Below are 21629 nucleotides of genomic sequence, written 5' to 3'. Positions count from 1 at the left end.
AATGTACCCTCCCCCTTATCTTTGATTGGCTCGTTTTTTCTCGTCACAGAACACTTTATTACGTCGTGGGAAGTACAGGATTGCTCAGCTTAGCACCTCGCACTCTTGAAAATTGGGGAACTCAATAGGGAAACAGTCCCCGTGTGACATGCACATGCTCCGATGACCGTTTCTTTTCCCGTGCAAACCGCTGCTCACTATGGTTGGTTTACCGGTATACCGGCCATTATACACTGTTTAAAAAAAAGGGAAGAAAACAGATTTCTGCGAATATCATGTGGTTTGGAGGGAAGGCACAATAGTGGCGCGGTGATGGTGCTGAACATGCGGAATGGGAAAGCGTGTGAGTATCTGCATGAATAGCGTGCCAATTGCGAAAAAGCCGCGGAAACAAATAGGTAGTGTGGCTTCGGCCATAGTAACACTTCAGGAATCACAGTGGACTCCTCCACTCCCACTAGCAGTGCCATTCCCCCACCCGGGATTTAGGATCCCCTTCCCCCAGCCCCCACTTACCTGGCCAGTGGGGGAGGCATGCTCTGGGCGGCGCAGCATGCTCCCATGTCCACAGAGGCCCGATTTGAACTGAATCGTTCCTGCAGCGGGTCCAATTCTGCCCCTTGGTGACTGCAGGAGCGCTTCCAGGCTGCCCTTTGACCTGCGTGATTACATCATTTCCTGGGAGTGACGTCATTGTGCGAACAGGGACACAAGGGCGTAGAAAGGTATGTGCCAGGCTCCTGATCTCTTGCTGGGGGACTCGAGGGACCTGGCAACCCTAACTCCCACTGCAATAAAGAAACATGGCTTGCAGCTCAGAAGATACGCCTTCCAGTTTTGAATCACGAGATTGCTTTCTTTTTTAAAAATTAAGCACTGGTAAAATGGTAGAAACTGTCATGCTTCACAGCAGTCATTTTTGAAGGGTTCCATTAAAAACTGGGTCATGAGAATTCTGTCTTTTCCTTTCTCTTGTGTGACATTTAATTTGGTCTTCCAGATAATTGAATTTAATCCCCATCATGTAGAGCTGAGGTTGTCAGGGACAAGTTTATCATGTATCATGTATATTTTTATCCATTTTCCTGTTTCTGCTCTGGGAGTATTCAGCCAGTCACATCTGTGTGCTTCATGCCCATTGATCTAAGACTTTTAAGGTCAACCAGTGCAACATTCCAGTTTATCACAATAAGAGACCATTGTCTGTCCTAGAGGCTGAAGCTGCTTGCTGGGCGGGTTTTAGATTCAACCATTAAAGAGGTACATTGTGCATTTGTGTGTGTGTATACATACCCAATTAACTTTGGCCTATCAACCTGTACTGTGTAACCAATTGAAAAGGGTAGCAAAGACTGCCCTTGGCAACGCCTTGCATACTCATACGCTGCTCTTGAGCAAAAAGTCCTCTCTTTGCAGCCGGACAGTTGTCAATTAAATCTTGTCTTAATTATATTTTTGTTGTTGCAGAAAAGCTGCCTCTGTAGCTGTGGCTTGGAAATGGCAATGCAAGTTGGCATTAGCTGTTAAGCCTCCGGTGTAACTGAGGTCACTCAATTTATACTTAGAGAATGTACACTGATATTAAAGTAATTTTGCTCCATCTTGGATGGATGTGGTGCGGTGGAACGAGTTTTGACTATTCTTGGAAACTGCAAATTACCAAATAATATTTAGCAACAGCTCTCTTTTATTTCTCTCTTTCAAAAGCTTAAATGGTAGTCCTTATTGCAACAATCTCTTGTAATCGTTTATTAGTTTTCAACTAATGTTTACCTTCCTTGATTCAAACAGAATGGGATCAATTTAACCCATGGCAGAATCATGGTTTTTGAAGAAGGTAGTTGAAAACCAGGCCTAAAGTCCTTTTGCATTTGGAAGTAATGTGTTGGGAAGTCAGGATAAAGACCAACATGCTTGTGTGGTGGAAGTGGTTTGAAGACTATTTACTATCCTGAAATGTCATGGAATGCAGCAGATGTGTATTCTGTCTGTCTCTTTATCATCACCCTGGTGACTGACAGACCACAAGGGCTCAGAAATGGATCATTCTTGCCCATGCCTAGATCCTCTGCAACAGGAAAAGAAAATGTGCATGTGTTTGACTTGATGCCCATTATGCAAGTGCAATTTAAAAAACAATTTATACTTTCACTTGGACTCAGTAGTAAAGTAGTGCTATGTATAGTTGGGTTAAGGAGATCAGGATTCACCTCCCTGTTTAGCCATAAAACTCACCTGGTGTCCTCAAGTTGATAAGATCAGTCAGTCTCTTGCTCTTTCTCAGCTTAACCTACCTTATAGGGTTGTTGTGAATCAGGAAGGGTTGAAGAACTATGTACACTGCCCAGAGTTCTTTTGAGCAAAAGTGAGATAAAATGTAATAGACAATAGAGGCGTAAACTACAGCTGGGCAAAGCCAAATGCCATATCAGCCACAGCCATTAATATTTGCAGTACTGTTGTTGGATATCCGCCAACATCTCTTATTCATCTTCTGACTGAAAACATCTGCTTTGGTCCAGTTAGCCACTTCCATGTCCCTGAATAGGTATCTTGGAGACTCTGAAGGTACCACTGACCTCTCTAGGGAATCCTATATGAAGGCTGCTTCCATACTGAGAAGATTCTCAGTGTTTTTCCCAACGGCAATGGAGAAGTTTCCTCCATGCTTTCCTTGCCTCATTCCTCTATAACTTCAAAAAGAAAAATCAGTAATAGTTATCATGCTACACCAATCTCTTGCAACAATATATAGGTTCCCGAACTTTCATTTTTTTTTAAAAAAAATTAAGTCTCTAGCTCTTTGGTTGTTGAGTTATAAGGAGTAATGTGCAGCCTATATCTTGCCCTTTATAACTCCAGAACCCCAAAGTCTAAAAACTTTCTTTTAAAAAACCTGGGAACAAGTACATTGTGGTAGCTGATCGACCTGGGAGTTTCAGAGCTTTATCTCTTTATCACGAAGCTCCTCAGTTAACCCAGGTTGGGTGGGAGAGTTTGGAAAGAGTTTGGACTGGAGAGTCTCCAGGTTTGGTGGGAGAGTTTGGACTGGAGTGTCTGTACAAGCTGCAGAAATGCTTGAGGATGTCCCCTCTTGGTTGTGTCTTCTGTCAGTGAAAAGCCAGATTGGAGGCTGCTCAAGCGATACCTCAATGGGCTGGCACTTGCCTTTGGTGTTTCTTGGCACTCATTGCTATTCTCTTTCTGAATTTCCCCCTTTCTCTTCGCCTTTGAGAGCCTTCAGGTAACCCATCCAAGGTCACCTTAGCCTCTTCATTTTTCGTTCCACGTGTGTCTGCAAATGATACTGGGGCAGCTCCCCTCCTCGCTTCAGCTGGAATTAAGAACATAGGGGACTGCACAGGTGCTGAGCTGAAGTCCTCTGGTGGACTTCACTAGCTGTGTGGCTGACATGGAGCAGTGCAGGTGCCTTTTGCACCTGGCCTGCAAGGATGAGGAGCAAGGAAGCATCTGTAACCTGCCTGCCCTACCCTTCCCAGTTGTTGAAGAGGTGTATTGTTTTACTACCTTGCTGCTGTTGGATGGTTTATGGTTTTAAATTGTATTTTGTACTTAGTACTGTATTATCAATTTTATATTGTATTTATTGTGATTGTATTTTAACGATGTTGTTACCTGCCCTGCGCCCGCTCACGGGGAGGGCAGGTTAGAAATACAATAAATTAAATTTCTGATCTCACAGAGCTGCCTGACGCTGCCTTTAGTTGAGTGGGATTGTATTTTGTAACATGTTCCCTCGTTGCTCATCTTGTATCTCCAAGCCCTAATAGGAAGAAGGGAGGTTTTATTTTTAATGTTTCTGTGCATTTGTTTGTCATGCAGAAAAATAGCCTTGGCATTGGTCTTTGTAACCTTGTGGGAGAAGTGGTTGAATAATTTATTTAATAGAGCACTTCCCTCCCCCCCCCCATATGCATGTGTTGGTGTCCTTGTTGGTGGTAGTGATAGGTTTTCACCTGGCAGAGGCATTTATGAGAATTCTTCCTTGATACGTAGGGAGCTATAATACTTTGCATGCAGCTGAGAACAAATTATGGAAGGAATCAGGTATCTCATTTTTATCTATCCTTTCCTCCAAGCAGCTCAGGCTCTGTGATTCTCTTCTCCAACAATAATCCTGCAAGGTAGGTTAGGCTGAAAGAGAGTGAGTGGCCACAGGTCACTCAGTGAGCTTTTATAGCTGAGTGGGGATTTGAACTGGGACCATACTTCCCCAATTGTAGCCTAATCAAAAGGAGTCCAGCAGCACCTTTAAGACTAACCAATTTTATTGTAGCATAAGCTTTCGAGAATCACAGTTCTCCTTTCATACTGAATGTAATGTTTTGTATAAATAAATCTGAGTGTATTAATGTGGGGTTTTTAATATTTGTTACTGTGGGTTAAATGCAGGCCTCTGGAGTAAGAGGGAGGGTGGCTGGATGAGTGAATGGAGCGTGCTGTGAATGGATGGTAGCTGTACCCTAAGAGGTGGAGTGAACTGCAGGTTTTTAGTCAGAGTCCTGAGGGAAAGTGTTCATTCTATCGAGTTCAGTGAATCTGCCGAAGTTCTGAGAAATTCTGGCTAAATCAGGCAAATTGTGTGTGGGCCTGGGTCAGCCTATGTGTACCTCAGACCGAGGTTGTTCTATCTAGGTCAAGTTGTGTGGAAAGGCCTGAGTGAATCTATGACTGTGTGGATGAGAAGAGTGTTTATTATGAAAGTGAAGATCTCTGTGGAAAATTAGCCTTTGTGACTGAGATTTGTGAAGATATAACAACTTTTGAAACCACTGGGCTTAGGAGCTATTCTGAAACCAGTATGTTTATCAATACTATGCAACCATCACACTTATGTACTTATAAATAAATTCTACTTTGAATTAAGCAAGAAAGGAACCCCTTCCCCCTGCATAATCACCCCTACCTACATGCTGACCATTCTGTCATACTGTCATCTATAAAAAGCCTTCCTATGATACAAGTTAAACAGAAGAGATCTGAGGTAAAGGTTTTAGTTGCAGTGGGAAGCAGTGATATATAGGACACATAATCTGGGCAAAATGCCACAGGTAGGGTTAGCAGTGGGATTCAAATGCCAAAGGGAAGCTGTTCTCAAGGTTAAAAACCTAGGTAAGGTAGAGAACACCTGAAGCTCTCTGTGTAGGAAGAAAAAATGAGCATTGGTTGTGATCAGAGCCCTCCTGAGGTAAAAGTTTAAGGTAATGTAAGCAGGAGCCCCATGGTGCAGAGTGGTAAGCTGCAGTACTGCAACCCAAGCAAGCTCTGCTCATGACCTGAGTTCGATTGTGGCGGAAGCCAGGTTCAGGTAGCTGGGCTGAAGGTTAACTCAGGCTTCCAACCTTCCGGGGTCAGTAAAATGAGTGCCCAATTTCCTGGGGGTAAAGTGTAGATGACTGGGGAAGGCAATGGCAAACCACCCCGTAACAAAAGTCTGCCAAAAAACGTTGTGATGTGACGTCCCCCCATGGGTCTGTAATGACTCAGTGCTTGCACAGGGGACTACCTTTACCTTTTACCTAAGCAGGAGCTGTAATACTTTGGCCGTTGCTGTTGGCCAAGTGAGCAGTATCATTAAAGTATTAAGTAATAATGGCCCAGTGCAACGTTAAAGCCAAACAACAGAAATGTTACTCTGAATATCTGGTTTGGAAGTCAGGACAAGACAATTTTGTTTAGAGTATAAGCCTTGTTCCCTGTCTTTAAGCATATGTTCTCAAATTTGCTATTTTTATTGTTTGGTTCCTTGGAAAATGTTCAACCTCTAGTCCTTCTGGTTTGCTGGAAGGCAAAATACCTCTCAGCCATATATTTGCTGGTAACAGTGGGGAATAAATGGTGCAATAACAGCAATGAAGTGGATAATGTTGATGTTGCGATCGCCTCTGTTTTCCTTATTGTGTGCTCTTAGAATAACTGGGAGTCAAAGACTTCTTGTGGTTTCAGCACTATGGGTCATGTTTTACTACAAAAAAATTCTGCTGAGACTTGAAATCTAGCATAGTGGTTTTTAAAAGCATCATAGCTATTCCCCCCAAACTGAGGATCATTAGCAGCCCATGACTATAGCCACAGAAGTATAGGCTGGCACAATGAATTGACCCTAATAGATCCAGCCGCTTGTTGGGATTGAGTCCAAGTGCCAAGTTAATGAGCTACTGCCTCACTCGAGCCAGTGTTCTCTTTTACAACGACAGTCTGGATTTCGTGGCTAAGGGAACATGTGTGTACCTGTCTTTTTTGCATTGTGAAGTAGTTCTTATATTTTTGCTTGTTGAAAATACCTACAGTGACTATCATCTAGACATCAGATGTCACCTATAGGACATCTGTTGTGCTTGATGGAAATAACTCTAGCAGCCTTAACATTGGGAGTGGGAACAGGGTATTCATTTCCTGCTTCTGCATTTTTCTAAATGATTAAAGGTGGCCTTCTAAAAACATCTCCTGGCCATAATAAGAGGAAGAGAGAAACTGATACATGCATTTGTAATGCCTGAAGGGCTGTCACATGGAAGAGGACACAGTCTTGTTCGCTGCTGTTCCGGAGATCTAATGGGCTTACGATACAGAACATTTGGAGGTACTGCTTAATGGTGAGACCAGTTGGACAATAGAACCAGATTGGTAGGGTGAATGGGCTCTTTCTCACTGGAGGTCCTCAGGCTGGACAGCCATCTGTTGCTACTCTTCCTTTGGGATTTCTTGCATTACGCAGGGGGTTGAACTAGATGGCTAGTAAGACCCCTTCGACTCTATGGTAAGCAATCTTTGTTTTAATGAATCGCATTTTTGTCCAGTGCTTCTCCAAGGACCACAGGGCTACATACATTGTTCTCCCTTTTATTTTTACAACAGCCATGTGAAATATGTTAGTCTGTGTGAGAATGACTGGTCCAAGGTTACCCCATGAGCTTCATGTCTGATTTGCACCCATGAGTCCTCATCTGAGGACTCCAGTGCTCTAACCACTCTGTTGCACTGTGTGAATTGTTTCAGGCTGCCTCCTAACATTGACATGTTATCCTACAAACCAGGGAAAGTGAGCGAACACTCTCTTTCCACATGTATAAGAGGCTCTTAAAAATATTTTTCCTTGGCTCAGATGAAGCTAAATTCACCTGGAGTCCTTTGAATGAATGAATAGTTGATGCCAGTAAACCTTCACAAAGCTGGTCTGTTATCTCTCTCTGATAGATGGGGTTCTATTTCCTAAAATGCTGGCTTGGAAGTGTAACACACTGTGATATAAATAACTTCATTCAGGCTGGATCCAGGCTGTAAAATGAACGGTGTACAGGCTCTTTGATTCCAGAGCACTGGTACTCTTTACATTTCTGCCTGCTGACTTGCCGCAGAGTGATGAAAAGATCTTAATATCTGGAAAGAAACAAATGGGAAGAGCTGTTTAAAGTTATTGAAGAAATTATTGGTATAGTAAGTAAGTGAAATGAGACGAGAAATGCAAAGTTAAAAATGGTTTTTTGATATTGAGTCCAAAAATAAAAAGAAATACATATGGAGCACCACTTAGAAAATAGTACGTGTTGAGCTACTGTGCCAAAGATGCTGTCACTAAAAATATATAAAATATAAACAATGGTCTTATTAATACCAATCCCTTTAGATTATTTAAAAAATAAACCTCCTCCTCAGTTAAATTTCATACATTTCTCTGCACAAGGTTCAGGCATCATATATGTCGCCTGTGCAAAGGCTGTCTTTCTTCCATATGTATAAACGCTGCTTAAATCATATTAAACAGCCCTTTACAGACTTGTTCTGACCGTAGAACCATCTAAACCTGATTCCATTGTGAGACTTTTGTCTAATGCTGTCCTGTGCAAATATATTTCCTACCATTCCATTTACCCTCTGCCTGTATCAACAAACACATTTTAACAAAAGCCTCGAGGCACCTTGAAGACTAAAAAAACCTTTGTTCCAGCATTTACTTTTGTCATAATATATCTTTCTCTTGAATGCTCAGGTTGAAGTAGGGTCACCAGGCCCCTGCTGGGAGTGGGGGATCCCCAGCCACTGCCCACTACCACTGTTCACCTGGCTGGCAACTGCGAAATGGGCAGTCTAAAGAGCTGGCTCACCCGTTGCCAACTGCCCAGGAGATTTGGGAATTTTTCCTCCTGGAGCATACTCACCCATCGTTGGATATCAGCGGAAATCCTGCCTAAAACCAGAAAAACATATCAAAGAGACAATTATTGAAATCAACAGATGATTGACACTTACCTGAAAGGGACATTGTGACAAGAGACAATTATTGAAATCAACAGATGATTGACACTTACCTGAAAGGAACATTGTGATAATTGACTAGTAATGTGATTTCTCCACAGGCTCTGGTTGTGATATGAACAAACCATTGCTTAATTGTAGTAGAAGGATATTACATTATTATGCTTTGACCAAAATATTGCTACACTTGGTTTGACCTATCAATTGTATTTATTTATACTGAGACAATTTTCATTATTGTATTAGTGGTCTCTTAGGAATTTCCTCCTTTGTTTAGTGTGTATTGTGGACCACTTTCCCTCATTGTTATTATGCTTACCTTTTAAGGCCAATTACTGTTTCGGCCTCGGGTAGTTGGAGTGCCTTCTTCTCAAGGCTCCATTCTGATCCTTATGATCCAGTAATTTCTTTGTGATTTCCTCTTAAACTAGATTGGTGTTAATTGTTTTCATTGGTTTTTTATTTTATTTTACACCCCATTTTGAGAACATTAAATGCTACAAAGGAGGCTATTTTTAAAAAACATATAACTGTAGAATCGTGTTGTAAATAGGGTAGCCACGGCCCTCAGGGGCCAAACCAGAGGGGCAGGGGTCTGGGTTTGGGGGCAGCGGGATACTTATCTCCCCTGTGTCCCTGTACTTCCCAATCATGTCAGAAAATGATGTTATTTTCCAGCAGGATGGAGGACCTGCAGGTTACGCTGAAGCCAGAGTAATTAAAAATCTCCTGTTTGGAGATGATTTTTAAGAATCTGGCTTCAGTGTGACCTGCAGCTCCCCACTGCCTCCCCTCCGCTGGCCAGTGAGCAGGGCTGAGGGGTGGGGGTGGAAGCAGGGGTTCCCTTTCCCTGGGCTGAGTGGTGGTAGCAAGCCAACGATGTTTACCAGCTTTCCTTGGCCCTACCTCTTGCCCTCCCCTTTATTCCCCTGCATTCTGATTGGTTGAACAGCAACCAATCCAGGTTTTTTTTCTGATTTTTTAAAAAAAACTAAGTAGCATAATTACAATGTTGGTGCCTTAAAGAAAAAAACCCTTTCTGCTGCGGGGGTGGGGGGAAGGGGGGGGGAGGGGAATGATTGGTAGGTGGGAATGCTGCAATACGGCTAACACAAAAACTCTGCAGAGAGCCCTGAATCCCACTTGATATTTTAAAGTTTTCACCTGTGCTTCCTGTACTTTTTAGTCCATTATTTTTTGGCATTTTAATTTTTTTTTAAAAAAACAGCAATGTTGCAATGTTACAATGGGGCCAGTAAAAAACAAACAAACAAACAAACAAACAAACCCTTGTACGTTTCCTCAGCAATCAACTGAGGAAAGGGACCTGTCCTGTAGCACCTTTAAGACTAACCTATCGTTGTCGTCGTCGTCATCATCATCATCATCATCAATCACCATCATTTTCATTCATTCATTCATTCATTCATTCATTTATATCCCGCCCTCCCCGCAAGCGGGCTCAGGGCGGGTCACAACAATAAATAAAATATACAGAGATAAAATCACCATCATTTAACACAGCCTTCTAATAAAACACCTGCTCACCGTATAAAAACCATATAGCATCTGATGGAGGTGGAGGTGCAGCTTAACCACACATGGTTGCTCATATATGGGAGGGGGGTAGATGGTCAACTAACTGGACTCTTTATTATTTTGTGATTACAGACTAACACGGCTACCTCCTCTGGATCTATCATCAACTAAAGAAACTGATGAGTTCTCAGTGGATTGGTTAATGAAACTGACATGTCCTCAAAGTGCACAGCAGAAAGGGGGGATTTTTCTAGTGTAGAAATAAAAACCAGACACCAGTCTGACTCTTTCCAAGTGTAGAATTAAAGAATCAAAGCAGAATCGATGAATAAAGCAGATCTGTTCCTCGTGGGCTGAATACGCAGAAAGCCCGACGTAAAGTTCACGATGAAGAAGAGGCCCACACTTAAGAAGTTATATTTCTGCTAGTTATCATAGCACAGAGATTAGATAATAAAGCAGTGTTTGAGTGATGTCTGTCTGATTGCTTTTTGGCACTGTTGTGGGCAGATGGGCTTGTTTGGCCTCTTTTCTGTGCTCTTCTGTGCCATTCATCATTCCTTAAAGTCCTCTGCTCCCTGCTAAATGCAGCACATTGACTTCCAAAGCTGTTTATCCTGAGGGCTTCTCAGCATGTAGGTGGCAGGAGGCACATGTTATACAGCTACTAAGCAGAGGGGAAGAGGTCATGGAGAGAAGGGTTACATTGAAATTAAGCGGCTGGATTTACCGCTGGTCGGGCTGTCATGCTGGGAATTCGTGTTCTTTGGCTCCTGAGGTGGAGGAGTATGAACCTAGGTATGAACATTAATACACTGGCCATGCTGTGGGCATGCTGTGCTCTTTGCAGCCAGATGGCTGCCGAGATAGGAGGCCCTGAAGGTTTGCTTGCAGAGATGAAAAGTAGACAATTCTTCGTATTCCCCCCTACCTTACTCCATGCATGCCAAGGAACTTTATCTTTTAATTAGCACATTTTGATGGATGCTTACGGCAACAGTACATCATTCTCTTCTGGTACTGTTGTACCTCCTTAGAGTTTGTGTGTGTGTGTGTGTGGGGGGGGATGCATGCATGCATGCAGGGGAATACTGCTTGTAAACTGTGCCTGGTATGGTTTAAAGGCCAGGCAACAATAACTTCATGTGAAGCAGATCCAGAGGACTTAGCTGTGTTAGTCTGTAGTAGCAAAATCAAAGAGTCCAGTAGCACCTTTAAGACTAACCAACTTTACTGTAGCATAAGCTTTCGAGAATCACAGTTCTCTTCATCAGATGCAATGCAGAAACCTCACCTGGCCCTGCCCAGTTTCTAAAAACACTTGGTGGACTCCAGGAAAGGTGTCAGTGGGCGCATCATGCCCAAAGGCCCCAAGTTGGAGGCCCCCTGCCCTAACCACTACACTACACTGGCTCTGCACTCTCTTTGTGTGAACCAAATGAATAATGGAGGCCAAATTAAGGCATATGAAGTCCTTCCTTTCTCTTCCCTCTCCTTGCTTCCACAGTGAGCTCTTGCGCATCATGTCCCCGCCCCGCCATCCACACTTATTCCTTCATTGGTGTGTATAAAGATGCTGATGAGACGGGAAGAGAAAGATATCATTATTCATTACCCCTGTGTTTCCTAAGTCACTGCTGATGTTTTTAGAGACATGTAAAGGAACACACTGTTTGACTAATTTTTTCCTATTGAAATCAAGATGTGTTAAAGGGCTTAGCTTTGCCTGGGTCACATCTTGGGTCACTTACAAAGTTGGCTGAGTAGATTCTAAGATATTTGTTGAACAAGAGATATTTGGGAAAGTACAGAGATGCATCATACTGTATTTTCAGGCTCTCTTTCTCTCCATGGACTTTAGAACCTGTTTGGATAAAATGTATGTGAGAGATGTCTCTGGAGGTAAAACTAACTTAAGAGTTTGGTCTGGGTGTTTCATGGCTGTCTCCGGATTCTTGTGCAAGAGGAGGCCATTTGCTTTTTCAGTCCCTTCACTCCACCTTACTGCGAGTGCCCATCAGACAAGAGGAGTCTCTCGCAAGGATGGGAGGCTGGAGATGGGGCCTGAGAACCTCTTCCAGTCACCTTCCCTTCCCTGCCGGGTGAAGATCATCTTTAAGCTGTGAGGGGTTTTTGCTGCGAATTCCAAAATGGATGACAAAAATCTTAAGGCGTTTACAATTGTAAAAAAAAGAAAAAAGTAATTTGTTTCTTCTGGGTTTCCTTGTGCATGCTTTCCCATAGAAATCCCAGCAAAAGCGAAACGTCTGGCAAACTGTTGTGGGTTTTGACAAGGCTTGTGAAAATAAATAGCATTCTTAAACAAAAGCCTGACTAATTGTGACTAATTCAGTTAAATGAAAAACAAATGGAAGACTCCTATTTTTTTTTTTTAAATCAACATTGTCCTAGCATCAGTCTGTACATACTGATATGTGTCAAAGGCAAAGATAAGCACTTTGGGGAACAATCCTAAGTAGGTCTACTTGGACCCAAGTCTCATTTTGTTCAATGGGACTTTATTTATTTGCTTCATTTATACCCTGCCCAGGGCTCATTTTGAGGGGGAATGCACAGTTCCGTCAGTTCTCCAAAGAGGTCACATGTCAGGTGGCCCCACCCACCTGACTCTGCCATTTTGGGCCCATTTCATCCTGGATTGGGGCGGAAACAGCCTGGATCGGGCCTCTGATGGGTGGTGGATCACTCTCCTGCTCAGCGGCAGCCCGATCCTGACCATTTGGGGCCCCTTTTTGCCATTTTGGGCCCAATTTTGGCCCTGAATGGCCAAAATTGGGTCCAAAACAGCTAGGATAGATGATGTCAAGGGGTGTGGCATATGCAAATCATTTATGCCAGTGACACATTTCTGATGATGTCAAGGGGCGTGGCATATGCAAATGAGTTATGCTAATGAGCTCCTCCCGCTCTTTTTCTACAAAATGACCCCTGACCCTGCCTTCTTCTCAGTGGGATCCCAAGTGGCTTACATTGTTCTGCTCGCCTCCATTTTATCCTCTCAGCAAACTTGAGAGGTAAGATTGGATGATGTTAGGGCCCCCCCCATTCTATTCCTTACATTTATATTCCACTCTTCCTCCAAGGAAATAAAGGCAGTATACATGATTGTACCCATTTTATCCTAACAATAAGCGTGTGATGCAGGTTAGGCTAAAAGAGAATTATTAACCCAAGGGCATCCCATTCTCCATACCCCTAAAGTGGAAGTCATACTTACCACTGGTACATTGCCCAAAATTCTGAATTCCTGGGTTGACCAGAGGCCCTGTAATTTGACCCCCAATCTATTTTCTCTTAGCAGTAATGAGTAGGATTCCTTGAAGGGCATGCCTTTCCACTTATCATTAGTTCGAAATCAGCTATAAGCACCAGGTTGAGATGTTGAGGGATTCCTATTCTTCTGAATTGTGCAACCTTAAAACCGGGCCTATAATACCTTTGTTAAGACTGAGCCATAGACACATTTCCTTATCCGACACATACTTTAAATTGTTGTCCCAGAATCTGCTAATATCTCTTCAAGGTTTAATTTTTAGGAGCTCAAGGATATTGATAAATGAACGACATTCATTCATGTTGCGTTGCATGTATGATGGAGATGATTTGCGCTTTAACTGGAGGTTGAGAGTCTCTTGCGGGCCTCTGTCTCCAGAGCTGCTTGTTTGGTCTCCCTTGTGCTTGCTTCGTGGTGTTTGCTGGCTTTCTATTTTTTTCCTGAAATGTCGGTATCTGGGCTGCTAATTGTTCTCACTTGTGCAAACATTGGTTCCGTTATAGACGCTAGCCCTTGTCGAAATCCTGTGATTTGACAGCTTAGCCTCCAAAACACAGGAGAAATCGAACTGTTAATTTAGCCTGGTTTTAAAGTTTGTTTTAAATATCGTCCAAGTCGGTCAGTGTCAAAGTAGCGGTGGAAATGTTAGTGTAAGAGTTAATTTTCTGATTAAATGCACACCTTAATATATAACAATATCCTGTGTCTCAAAATGCATTTATTTCCTTCAGGGTTTGGAAGAGAGAAAAGCAAACGTTTTCCTTCTCCATTCATACAGAAATGATCTAAAAGGAACAATAGTAATTTCCTGTAAGGTTAGAGTGACCTCATCTTCAAGCCTAAAATTCTCATGTCAGAACGTAGCTGCTAGTATGAACTTGTGTCCTGGTTTAGTTTTTTTTCATTACCACACTGAAAGTCTCTCTACACGAGACATCTTACACGATGATGCTCAAGTGAAGGGAGACACAATGTTAGCCGGGAAGCGTAGTTTAATTTCACCTCTCTACGGGAGGGTAGTTTAAAAAGACAGAGCTGGCAGAGATTGCTCCTCAGAGGGATTGTTAATTTCATCTTTGCCTCCCTTAAGGTTCTGTCAATTTCACTTCCCCTGTGAATTCACTGTTCATTTAGGGCTGAGCTGTATTTCTCAGGAACATGGAGCATTTGCTGAAAATTGACAGCCTCACATCAGGCTTCTCAATTCTCTTCCCTCTCTGTAACACCTTACTTCATGTTGTCACACCACTGTGTAGTATGTTCTCCCACACCGTGTCCATGCCATTGGCTGCTGCTAGTGGGGGTAAGGAAATATTTAGCCTCGTGAAGCTTGGACATATGGTAAGTTGTGTGGTACATTATGGAGTGGAAAGGGGGACTTCTACCCAGGTTTGCTCTTTTGGGTGGCTACTCCGTGATTCCTTGTGTGTCATTCTTCCTTTAATATCAGACAAATATAGCAATTTTCCTTTGCCAAATCTTGGAGAGTGTGCATGGATGTGCTACACCGTTCCATAAGTACAAACACAACACCATCATTTGTTACATATTTGTAGTGAATATGCTGAGGGGGATTTCTTCTGTGTGATTCATTGCATATGTCCCCTAGCAGATATTGTGATGCACGCCTTCCAGTTAACTTAACCCCTAAAAGAAGATGCTTATCTATATGGGCTGTTTGGCATGACAGCCCTTATATTTGTAACAGAAAAATATTTATGTAGCTGTTCTTTGTTGGTGCTCAGTCTTTTCACTGAAATGTATTTTAAGGGAAGGGTAAGAGGAAAGACCTGCTACAGCACTTCGAAGAATTAAATGCCTTGATACCATGAATGGGGACATCCAGCTGGGATGATAGATTTTCCCATGAAGTTTTGGGAAGCTAACTTGTCAAGGAAAGAGCGTCTAAAACTTGTTTTCATTGGCTCTTATGATATTAATGAAACTTTACAACACTCTTGATTTCCAGGGTCTTGGTTGGGGCCCCCAAAGCAGATTCCAAATACAGTGCCTCTGTTAAGTCCCCAGGAGCTGTGTTTAAATGTCGTGTTCATACCAACCCTGAAAGGCGATGCACAGAACTGGATATGGGTAGAGGTATGTATCTGTAAATGCTCTTTGTATTATAAACTTTGAAAACAAAGTCTCTTCTTTCCAAGTGTCGTGGACCTTTCATGCATGGGAAACGTCCAGTGAACCCACTCTGGATTTGTGTTGAAACTGGTGTGCAAGAAACTGCTTTTATGAGAAGAAAGCAGATGTGAGATGGCATGTCAATATCTGGCCCTGAAGATTCTGATGGTTCCATAAGCAGTGGTGCTGTGTTTATCTTGAAGGTATAGCTGGAAAGTTCTAATGATCGGTGGGTGGGTCCTTGCCACACTTGTCAGGAAGTTTCAGGAATGCTGCCAGTCACCTGGGGGTAGGGCTGAACGTTATCCTGAAAGAACAGCTGGAATGCCAAAAGGGGCAGAGCTCCAAGACTTGAGTGCAATCGGGCTGGAACTGATGCCCCCAAATGGCCATGCCCACAGACAGCACCAGCAACCCATACAGAGCAGGTGGGTGATCACCAAGACTGCCAAGATGAAGTGGTCTTACAGTGTCAGGGAAAAGAGGGAATGGAATGTCAGTAATCTGCTGGACAGGGCTTAAACCCCTGCAGCTTGAGGCTGAGGAGGACTCTCTGACAAGGCCACAGCGGGAGGGCAGGAGCATGCAGGAGGGAAGAGGAGGTTGCATGGGCTGGTAAACTCCCTCCCTCCCAAGGCCGAAGGGGAACCAGTAAACCTGCCACAGATGCCAACAATCCTCCCATTGTGCAGAATATACCCTTATTTTGCCACTCCCAACTCTCTGCAATGGGGGGAAGACCCAAGTGAGGTGAAAATGGGCATGTTTTGAATCAGATGTATAGCCAGCTTCCTCCTCCTGCCTTCTAAATGAACAACATCTTTGGACCCTTGACTCAGTTGCTCTCTGAACTTGATTGGGGAAGCTGAACTCCCAGCTCCTCTTGGGACATATGTCCCCATTGCTTCCGCTTGCCTTCTGGTTATTGCTTCTGGTGTTCATGCAGCACTGGAGTTATTCCTGCATGTCTGGGCATCGCTGCTGCTGGGAATTTTCAGTTCCATTTGAGATGTCTCTGTTGGATGAAAAGCTATAGGGGACAGAAGAGGTTCTTTCCCAGCATTTCCCAGTAAGATGCAAACTGGCATTAGAAAATGGTGTAGAAGTTGACCTCTGTGCTATTAAAGAGCTCTTTAGACATGATGATACATGATGCTGAAACACTCTTGGGTTCATCACAGAAGCTGGTGGGTTCATTTGAACTATACATTGAATGCTCCTATGCTGGAGGCTGTATTATTGGCAAAATAACAGTAAGGGCCAAGCTACAAGTGACGAATTGCACTTGAATGGCAAGTGAACAGACTCACGTGTATTCCCCCCTGTTCAGTTGCGCTCCACTTGTGCTCCACTCAATCATCTACGTGATTGAGTGTAGTGCAAGTGGAGCGCAAGTGAACAGGGAAGAATACACGTGAGTATGTTCACTTGCCATTCAAGTGTAATTCGTCACTTGAAGCTTGGCCCTGAATTATCTCCCCCTAGTGATTACTGAAGTGTTACATTCTTCTGATCTCTCGCCTGCATTTCTTTAAGGTAATACTCGAGGAGCGCCCTGTGGAAAGACCTGTAGGGAGGACAGAGATGATGAATGGATGGGTGTAAGCTTGGCAAGACAGCCCAAGGCGGGAGGAAGTATACTGGTAAGTCCATCCTTCCCTTGATCTCCTTGAAGTGGGGAATGTCTCATTGTCACTGATGCTCTACGTGCCTTAATTATGGGGCTTAATTGATGACTGGCAAGGTCCAGCTAATGAGGCGATCATTTCCTTTAGGAGACAGGCAAATTGAGTCTTAAGACAATGCTTGCTTATGGAAAATTAGCTTCAAAGCAGTTTCACCTGATTCTGTCACCCCTAAGGGCTTCCTTTTAAAAAAAATTGTGAATGCTTAAAGACTTGGAGCAGCATGAATAGCCCTTTGTGCTCTTATGAATGAACATGGTTCCATTTCTTTTTTAAAGAAAACAACAACAACACAGGGTTAGAAGTGCACACACTTAAACATTTCATGTAGAGATAAAGATGTATTATACTACAGGTCATAATTTTACAGGCTATCTTTATGTTTCAGCTGTATATAAAATATTTGTGTATTGGCTTCAGTATGTTTGTAGGCTTGCACATGGAAGAGAGAGGTGGTTTTTGGTGCATGTTTTTATGACACCATTAGTGAAGTATTGAAATTAGTGGGAGATTTTGGTTTTCTGTACTTCAAGGATATGAATTATGATGGTGGCTGGTTGGGAAATGGATATATACATAACTGCAGACCAAACAGCCCTTGGCTGTCATTATCCAGGCTTGCCATGTTGTTAGCACGTATGCTGCGTGCTTGGCTCCTGTGAATGACATGTACAGCTGATCCAAAGTGACTGCTTTTTGGAGAAGATTTTCAGTGGTGCTGAGAATTTCACCCCATTTTTTGGCACTCCTTGCAAAAATGTCTTTGAGTTTCCATAACTCTCAATTGGGGCTGGCATCAGTATACCCTAAGGTGGGGCTGCTATGGAGGTCCAGGGTTTCTGGTAAAGCCCACTGCTGCTGCTGCCTCTTGCACACTCACTTGCTAGCATTCCACTACCCATGCGGCACACATTGCCTAGTGTCACTGGGAAAAGGCCTGCAGGCAGCTGTGAGTATGGGCAGTGGGAGGGCTTGTAAGTGGACAAGGGAAGGGCACACATGCAGCGGGGGGGGGGGGGAGTGATGGCGTAAATGTCTGATGGTGGGCAGAGGAGGGGAGGAGGCCCTGGAAACTCTGTGCCCAGAGCTCCCCCCCAAAAACCTGGAACTGTCCCTGCTCTCAATGGCTCCCACTTGCCCTATTTGTGTGAGTCTTTTAAAAAAATAATAATAATAACATTCGATTTGTATACCACCCCTCAGGACAACTTAGCGGTTTACAAAGTATGTTGCTATTATCTCCACAACAATCACCCTGTGAGGTGGGTGGGGCTGAGAGAGCTCTGAGAGAGCTGTGACTGACCCAAGGTCACCCAGCTGGCTTCAAGTGGAGGAGTGGGGAATCAAACCTGGCTCTCCAGATTAGAGTTCTGCTGCTCTTATCCACTACACCAAACTAACTCTCTTTGTGTGGAGTCTGTGGTATAAATGGCAACCTCTATGTGAAGGAGGGCCTTGCCAGGTAATAGTTGTTACTGGCCTAGATAAGTTTGACCCAGGCCAAAATATATTCGGGGGAAGATTTCTATCCATTAAAACTGGAGGATATTCAGTCCATTTCTGAAGCCATTTTCAGTGGGAGCTGATCATGGTGAAGTGCATTTAGTAAGCTTCCCTTGTAATAGTTTTAAGTATTGTCCTAAGGCGTGATAAAGAGACAAACTCAGAAGTGTGCTGGCTGCTGTTGTATTAAACTGCAGTCCTGTTCAGTCTCAGCCTGGGGTAGGAGGCTAAATGGAGGACCAGAAATTAATTAAGTGATGACAGCAGAAGCTTAAAATACAGTTTTAGAAAGTCTCTTGGATTTTGAAATATCAACATGAGAATTGGTGTTTGTATTAATGTAAGTGTTTCAATAACACAACAGAAGTTCCCAGTTCCTCTCGTGTTATGACTGCAAAAGCCGTTCTCTCACTTGTTCTGGAAAAGTAACCTGGGGATAGTACATTAAAAGTTGGAGACGAGCCTCACAGACGCTCTTTCAAGCACCTGCCCTATTTATCATGCTTCTTATTTTTCCTTCCTCCTCCTCAAAAGTATTGCCATTTTTCACTTTAAACGGCCAAATGACTGCCCTTCTAACCTTACGTAGCTTTCCATCCACCATAAAATGACTTGTTTTCAGATGCCACATTGTATATCAAACTTTGCATCTGGATTTAAGTCCTGTGGTGATCTCTTTGTGCCTGGATATCTGATCTCGCATAAAAACCTCGTTGCCCAAGAAAACATACAGGACCCGGAGATTGACCTGGGAACATCGTGTTGATGCTGTGTTCCTGAAACTAAGCAGGGCGTTTGCTGGGATGGAAGAATACTGGGAGCTGTATATAAGATTAGGATAAAAATATATTGGCTTGGATCTGAAATCCCCTTTTCTGCTCATGGTAGGCACTTCTGCTCACAGAAGAAGGGGAAGGCAATCTTCGTCAGCTCCTCCCCCTCAATGCAGCCCCCCTGCTTCTGTGATATTTTGTGGGCTCCACTAACCAAAGGTGACTCAGTTTGAAGGCTCTGCTCAGGCTGTGTAGGATGCAAGCCAACAAACATTGAAGATAAAGCTTATAAACTGAGGTTCATCAGTGTGCTCCTCACTTCACTTTGGCTATTTTCCAAGGGTCAAACCAAATGTGCAGGTTTTTTAAAGATTTGGGTCTGGGTTCCCCAGAGTTGGATTCCCCAGACCCAACTCAGCCCCACAGCCACTCAGCACCAGTGGGGAATGTCTGTTTAAAAATAAAGTAGAGCCCAAACGGCCTCAAAATGCCACCAAGGGGGAAGGAAGAGCTCCGCCCTCCCAAGCGGTTTCTCATGTCAAAATAACACAGGGGAGGGGATTTCCCTGTTTTTACTGCTCCACATGCGCAGAATGCTTCACGTAGGGCAGCAAAAATAGAGACCCCACCCTTGTTATTTTGGAAAATGGATTGAGGGAGGAGGCAGGAGCACTTTCTCCCACTGCAGTGGTGTTCTTAGGCCGTTTGGGCACTTCTTTATTTTTAAACAGCCATTCCCCACAGCTGCTGTGTGGCTGCGGGGAACCTGAATTGGGTCTGGGGAACCCACCTTGGGGAATCCAGACCCAGCTCTTTAAAAAGCTGCATGTTTAGCTTGACCCTAAGACACTCATGATACTGAATCACTGAGATCCCATGAGAGCCAATATATTGTAGTGACTAAAGGCCAAACCGCACAACAATATAGAGGATTAGTGATGGCATCTCCAGATGTGGATTTTAGCTGCCAGGAGGCAGCAATTGGAAGCTGAACTGTAGAATTGGGGAAAGTTGGAAAAAAATCCTTCTCTATCTGCTTTAAAGGGAGAAAGGCATGGATATACCCGTATTCATTTCTGACTTTCCTCCCTTTTGTTAAAAGCAGTTGGGGAAAATGGGGCGGGGGGCAGTTGCCTATGGGGGAAATGACAGTAGGGGAAAAATTAATTCCCCAGCACTGTAGCCCTGATTTATAGTGGACCCTTCCATAGCTGCTTTTTTGCAGCTAGCATATATGTTTGGAGATACCCCAGATGTCATGTGATCTCGCCTTCATGCCTCTGGTTCAAATTTCAGGTGGCCTTAGGCAAAGCTAGAGATTCCTTATCTCTTGTGAGGTTGGCCAGAGCAGATATTATACTATTTCTCTTTTAATCACAGTTTAGAAATAAGGAGCCTGTTCTGGGAACACGTGCTCTATGTGCAACATATTCCTTCAATCCTTTATCTCAATTCCCTTTATCCCAGTATCTGAAGTCTAATTCATTGGTTCTAGGGCCAGTGCTAGTATTTCCTTTAACAACGGTAAAGGCCAGAAGTAGGGTTGCTGGGTCCCCCTACCCACTGGGTGGGAGAGTGGAGGCCTGGCATTTACCTTCTGATCTTCCCTTGTGCATGCACAAAGCGCCAGCTCCTGGCTTGCATGATGATGTCACTCCTGAGAAGCGACATCATTGCACAGACCATGTGCCACCCTGGCAGCACTCCCATGCTCTTCAGGGGGCTGAATCAGGCCCAAATTAGGCCGCTGTGGAGCGCGGGAGTACTGCTGTCCTCCGCAGTGGCCCGATGCGGCCCGGGTTGGCCCTGAGTCAGGCCGCTGCGATGTGCCTTGGAGTGCTCCTGCTCTCCACAGCTGCCCAAGGGACTGTGCCGTTCTGCCCAGGAGTGCACCGTACAGCCCAGGAGCACACCTCGGGAGGCACATCCCCCCCACTGCTGGCCAGGTGACCGGGGGTGGAGGGTGGGATTGGGGGATCCCCCACCCCCAATGGGGAACTGGCAACCCTAGCCAGAAGGGGGAATTTCCTTCACTGAGGGGGACGTGTAGGGGAGGGATTGAATGTTCTCACAGTTGATATCTGATCGCTTACCCATTGTTTTTGAGTTGTGGGTGTCGGTGGCTCTGTTTTAGAACTCTAGCCCTGAATTTTGGCATTCCCGGAACACACTGTTCCTTCCCTCCTCCTTTCCATCTTCCTCCTTTGGCCCTCAACTTAAAATCTCATTCGTGCTTGTGCTGGTTCAAATGTTGCTGATCCTCCCAATTCATCTCAGTCATTTATTCTCCTTTGGGAGAGCTGAAGTTGGGTAATTGATGTGGGTCACTGGCAGTTTCTCCAAATGTACAAAATAAATACATTAAAGGAACAATTAAAAGCATGAGGTTTTATTTACATTTGCCATCGTTTAAAAGGAACCTTT

The 21629-nt window shown here is 43.9% G+C and overlaps 1 protein-coding gene across 1 annotated transcript in view; it reads left to right on the top strand.

Annotated features, from left to right (window-relative positions):
* ITGA9 (integrin subunit alpha 9) overlaps positions 1 to 21629 on the top strand; it is a 288361-nt gene that overhangs the window by 5712 nt on the left and 261020 nt on the right. Inside the window, exons 2-3 of the mRNA XM_054992076.1 lie at positions 15081 to 15208; positions 16781 to 16887. Of these exons, the coding sequence (XP_054848051.1) occupies positions 15081 to 15208; positions 16781 to 16887 (235 nt within the window). The remainder of the gene's footprint in view (positions 1 to 15080; positions 15209 to 16780; positions 16888 to 21629) is intronic.

This window comes from Eublepharis macularius, chromosome 11, assembly GCF_028583425.1.
Source record: "Eublepharis macularius isolate TG4126 chromosome 11, MPM_Emac_v1.0, whole genome shotgun sequence".
Classification (NCBI taxonomy): Eukaryota; Metazoa; Chordata; class Lepidosauria; order Squamata; family Eublepharidae; genus Eublepharis; species Eublepharis macularius.
Note: the sequence above shows the minus strand (reverse complement) of the source record. Positions and strands in the feature narration are given on the sequence as shown.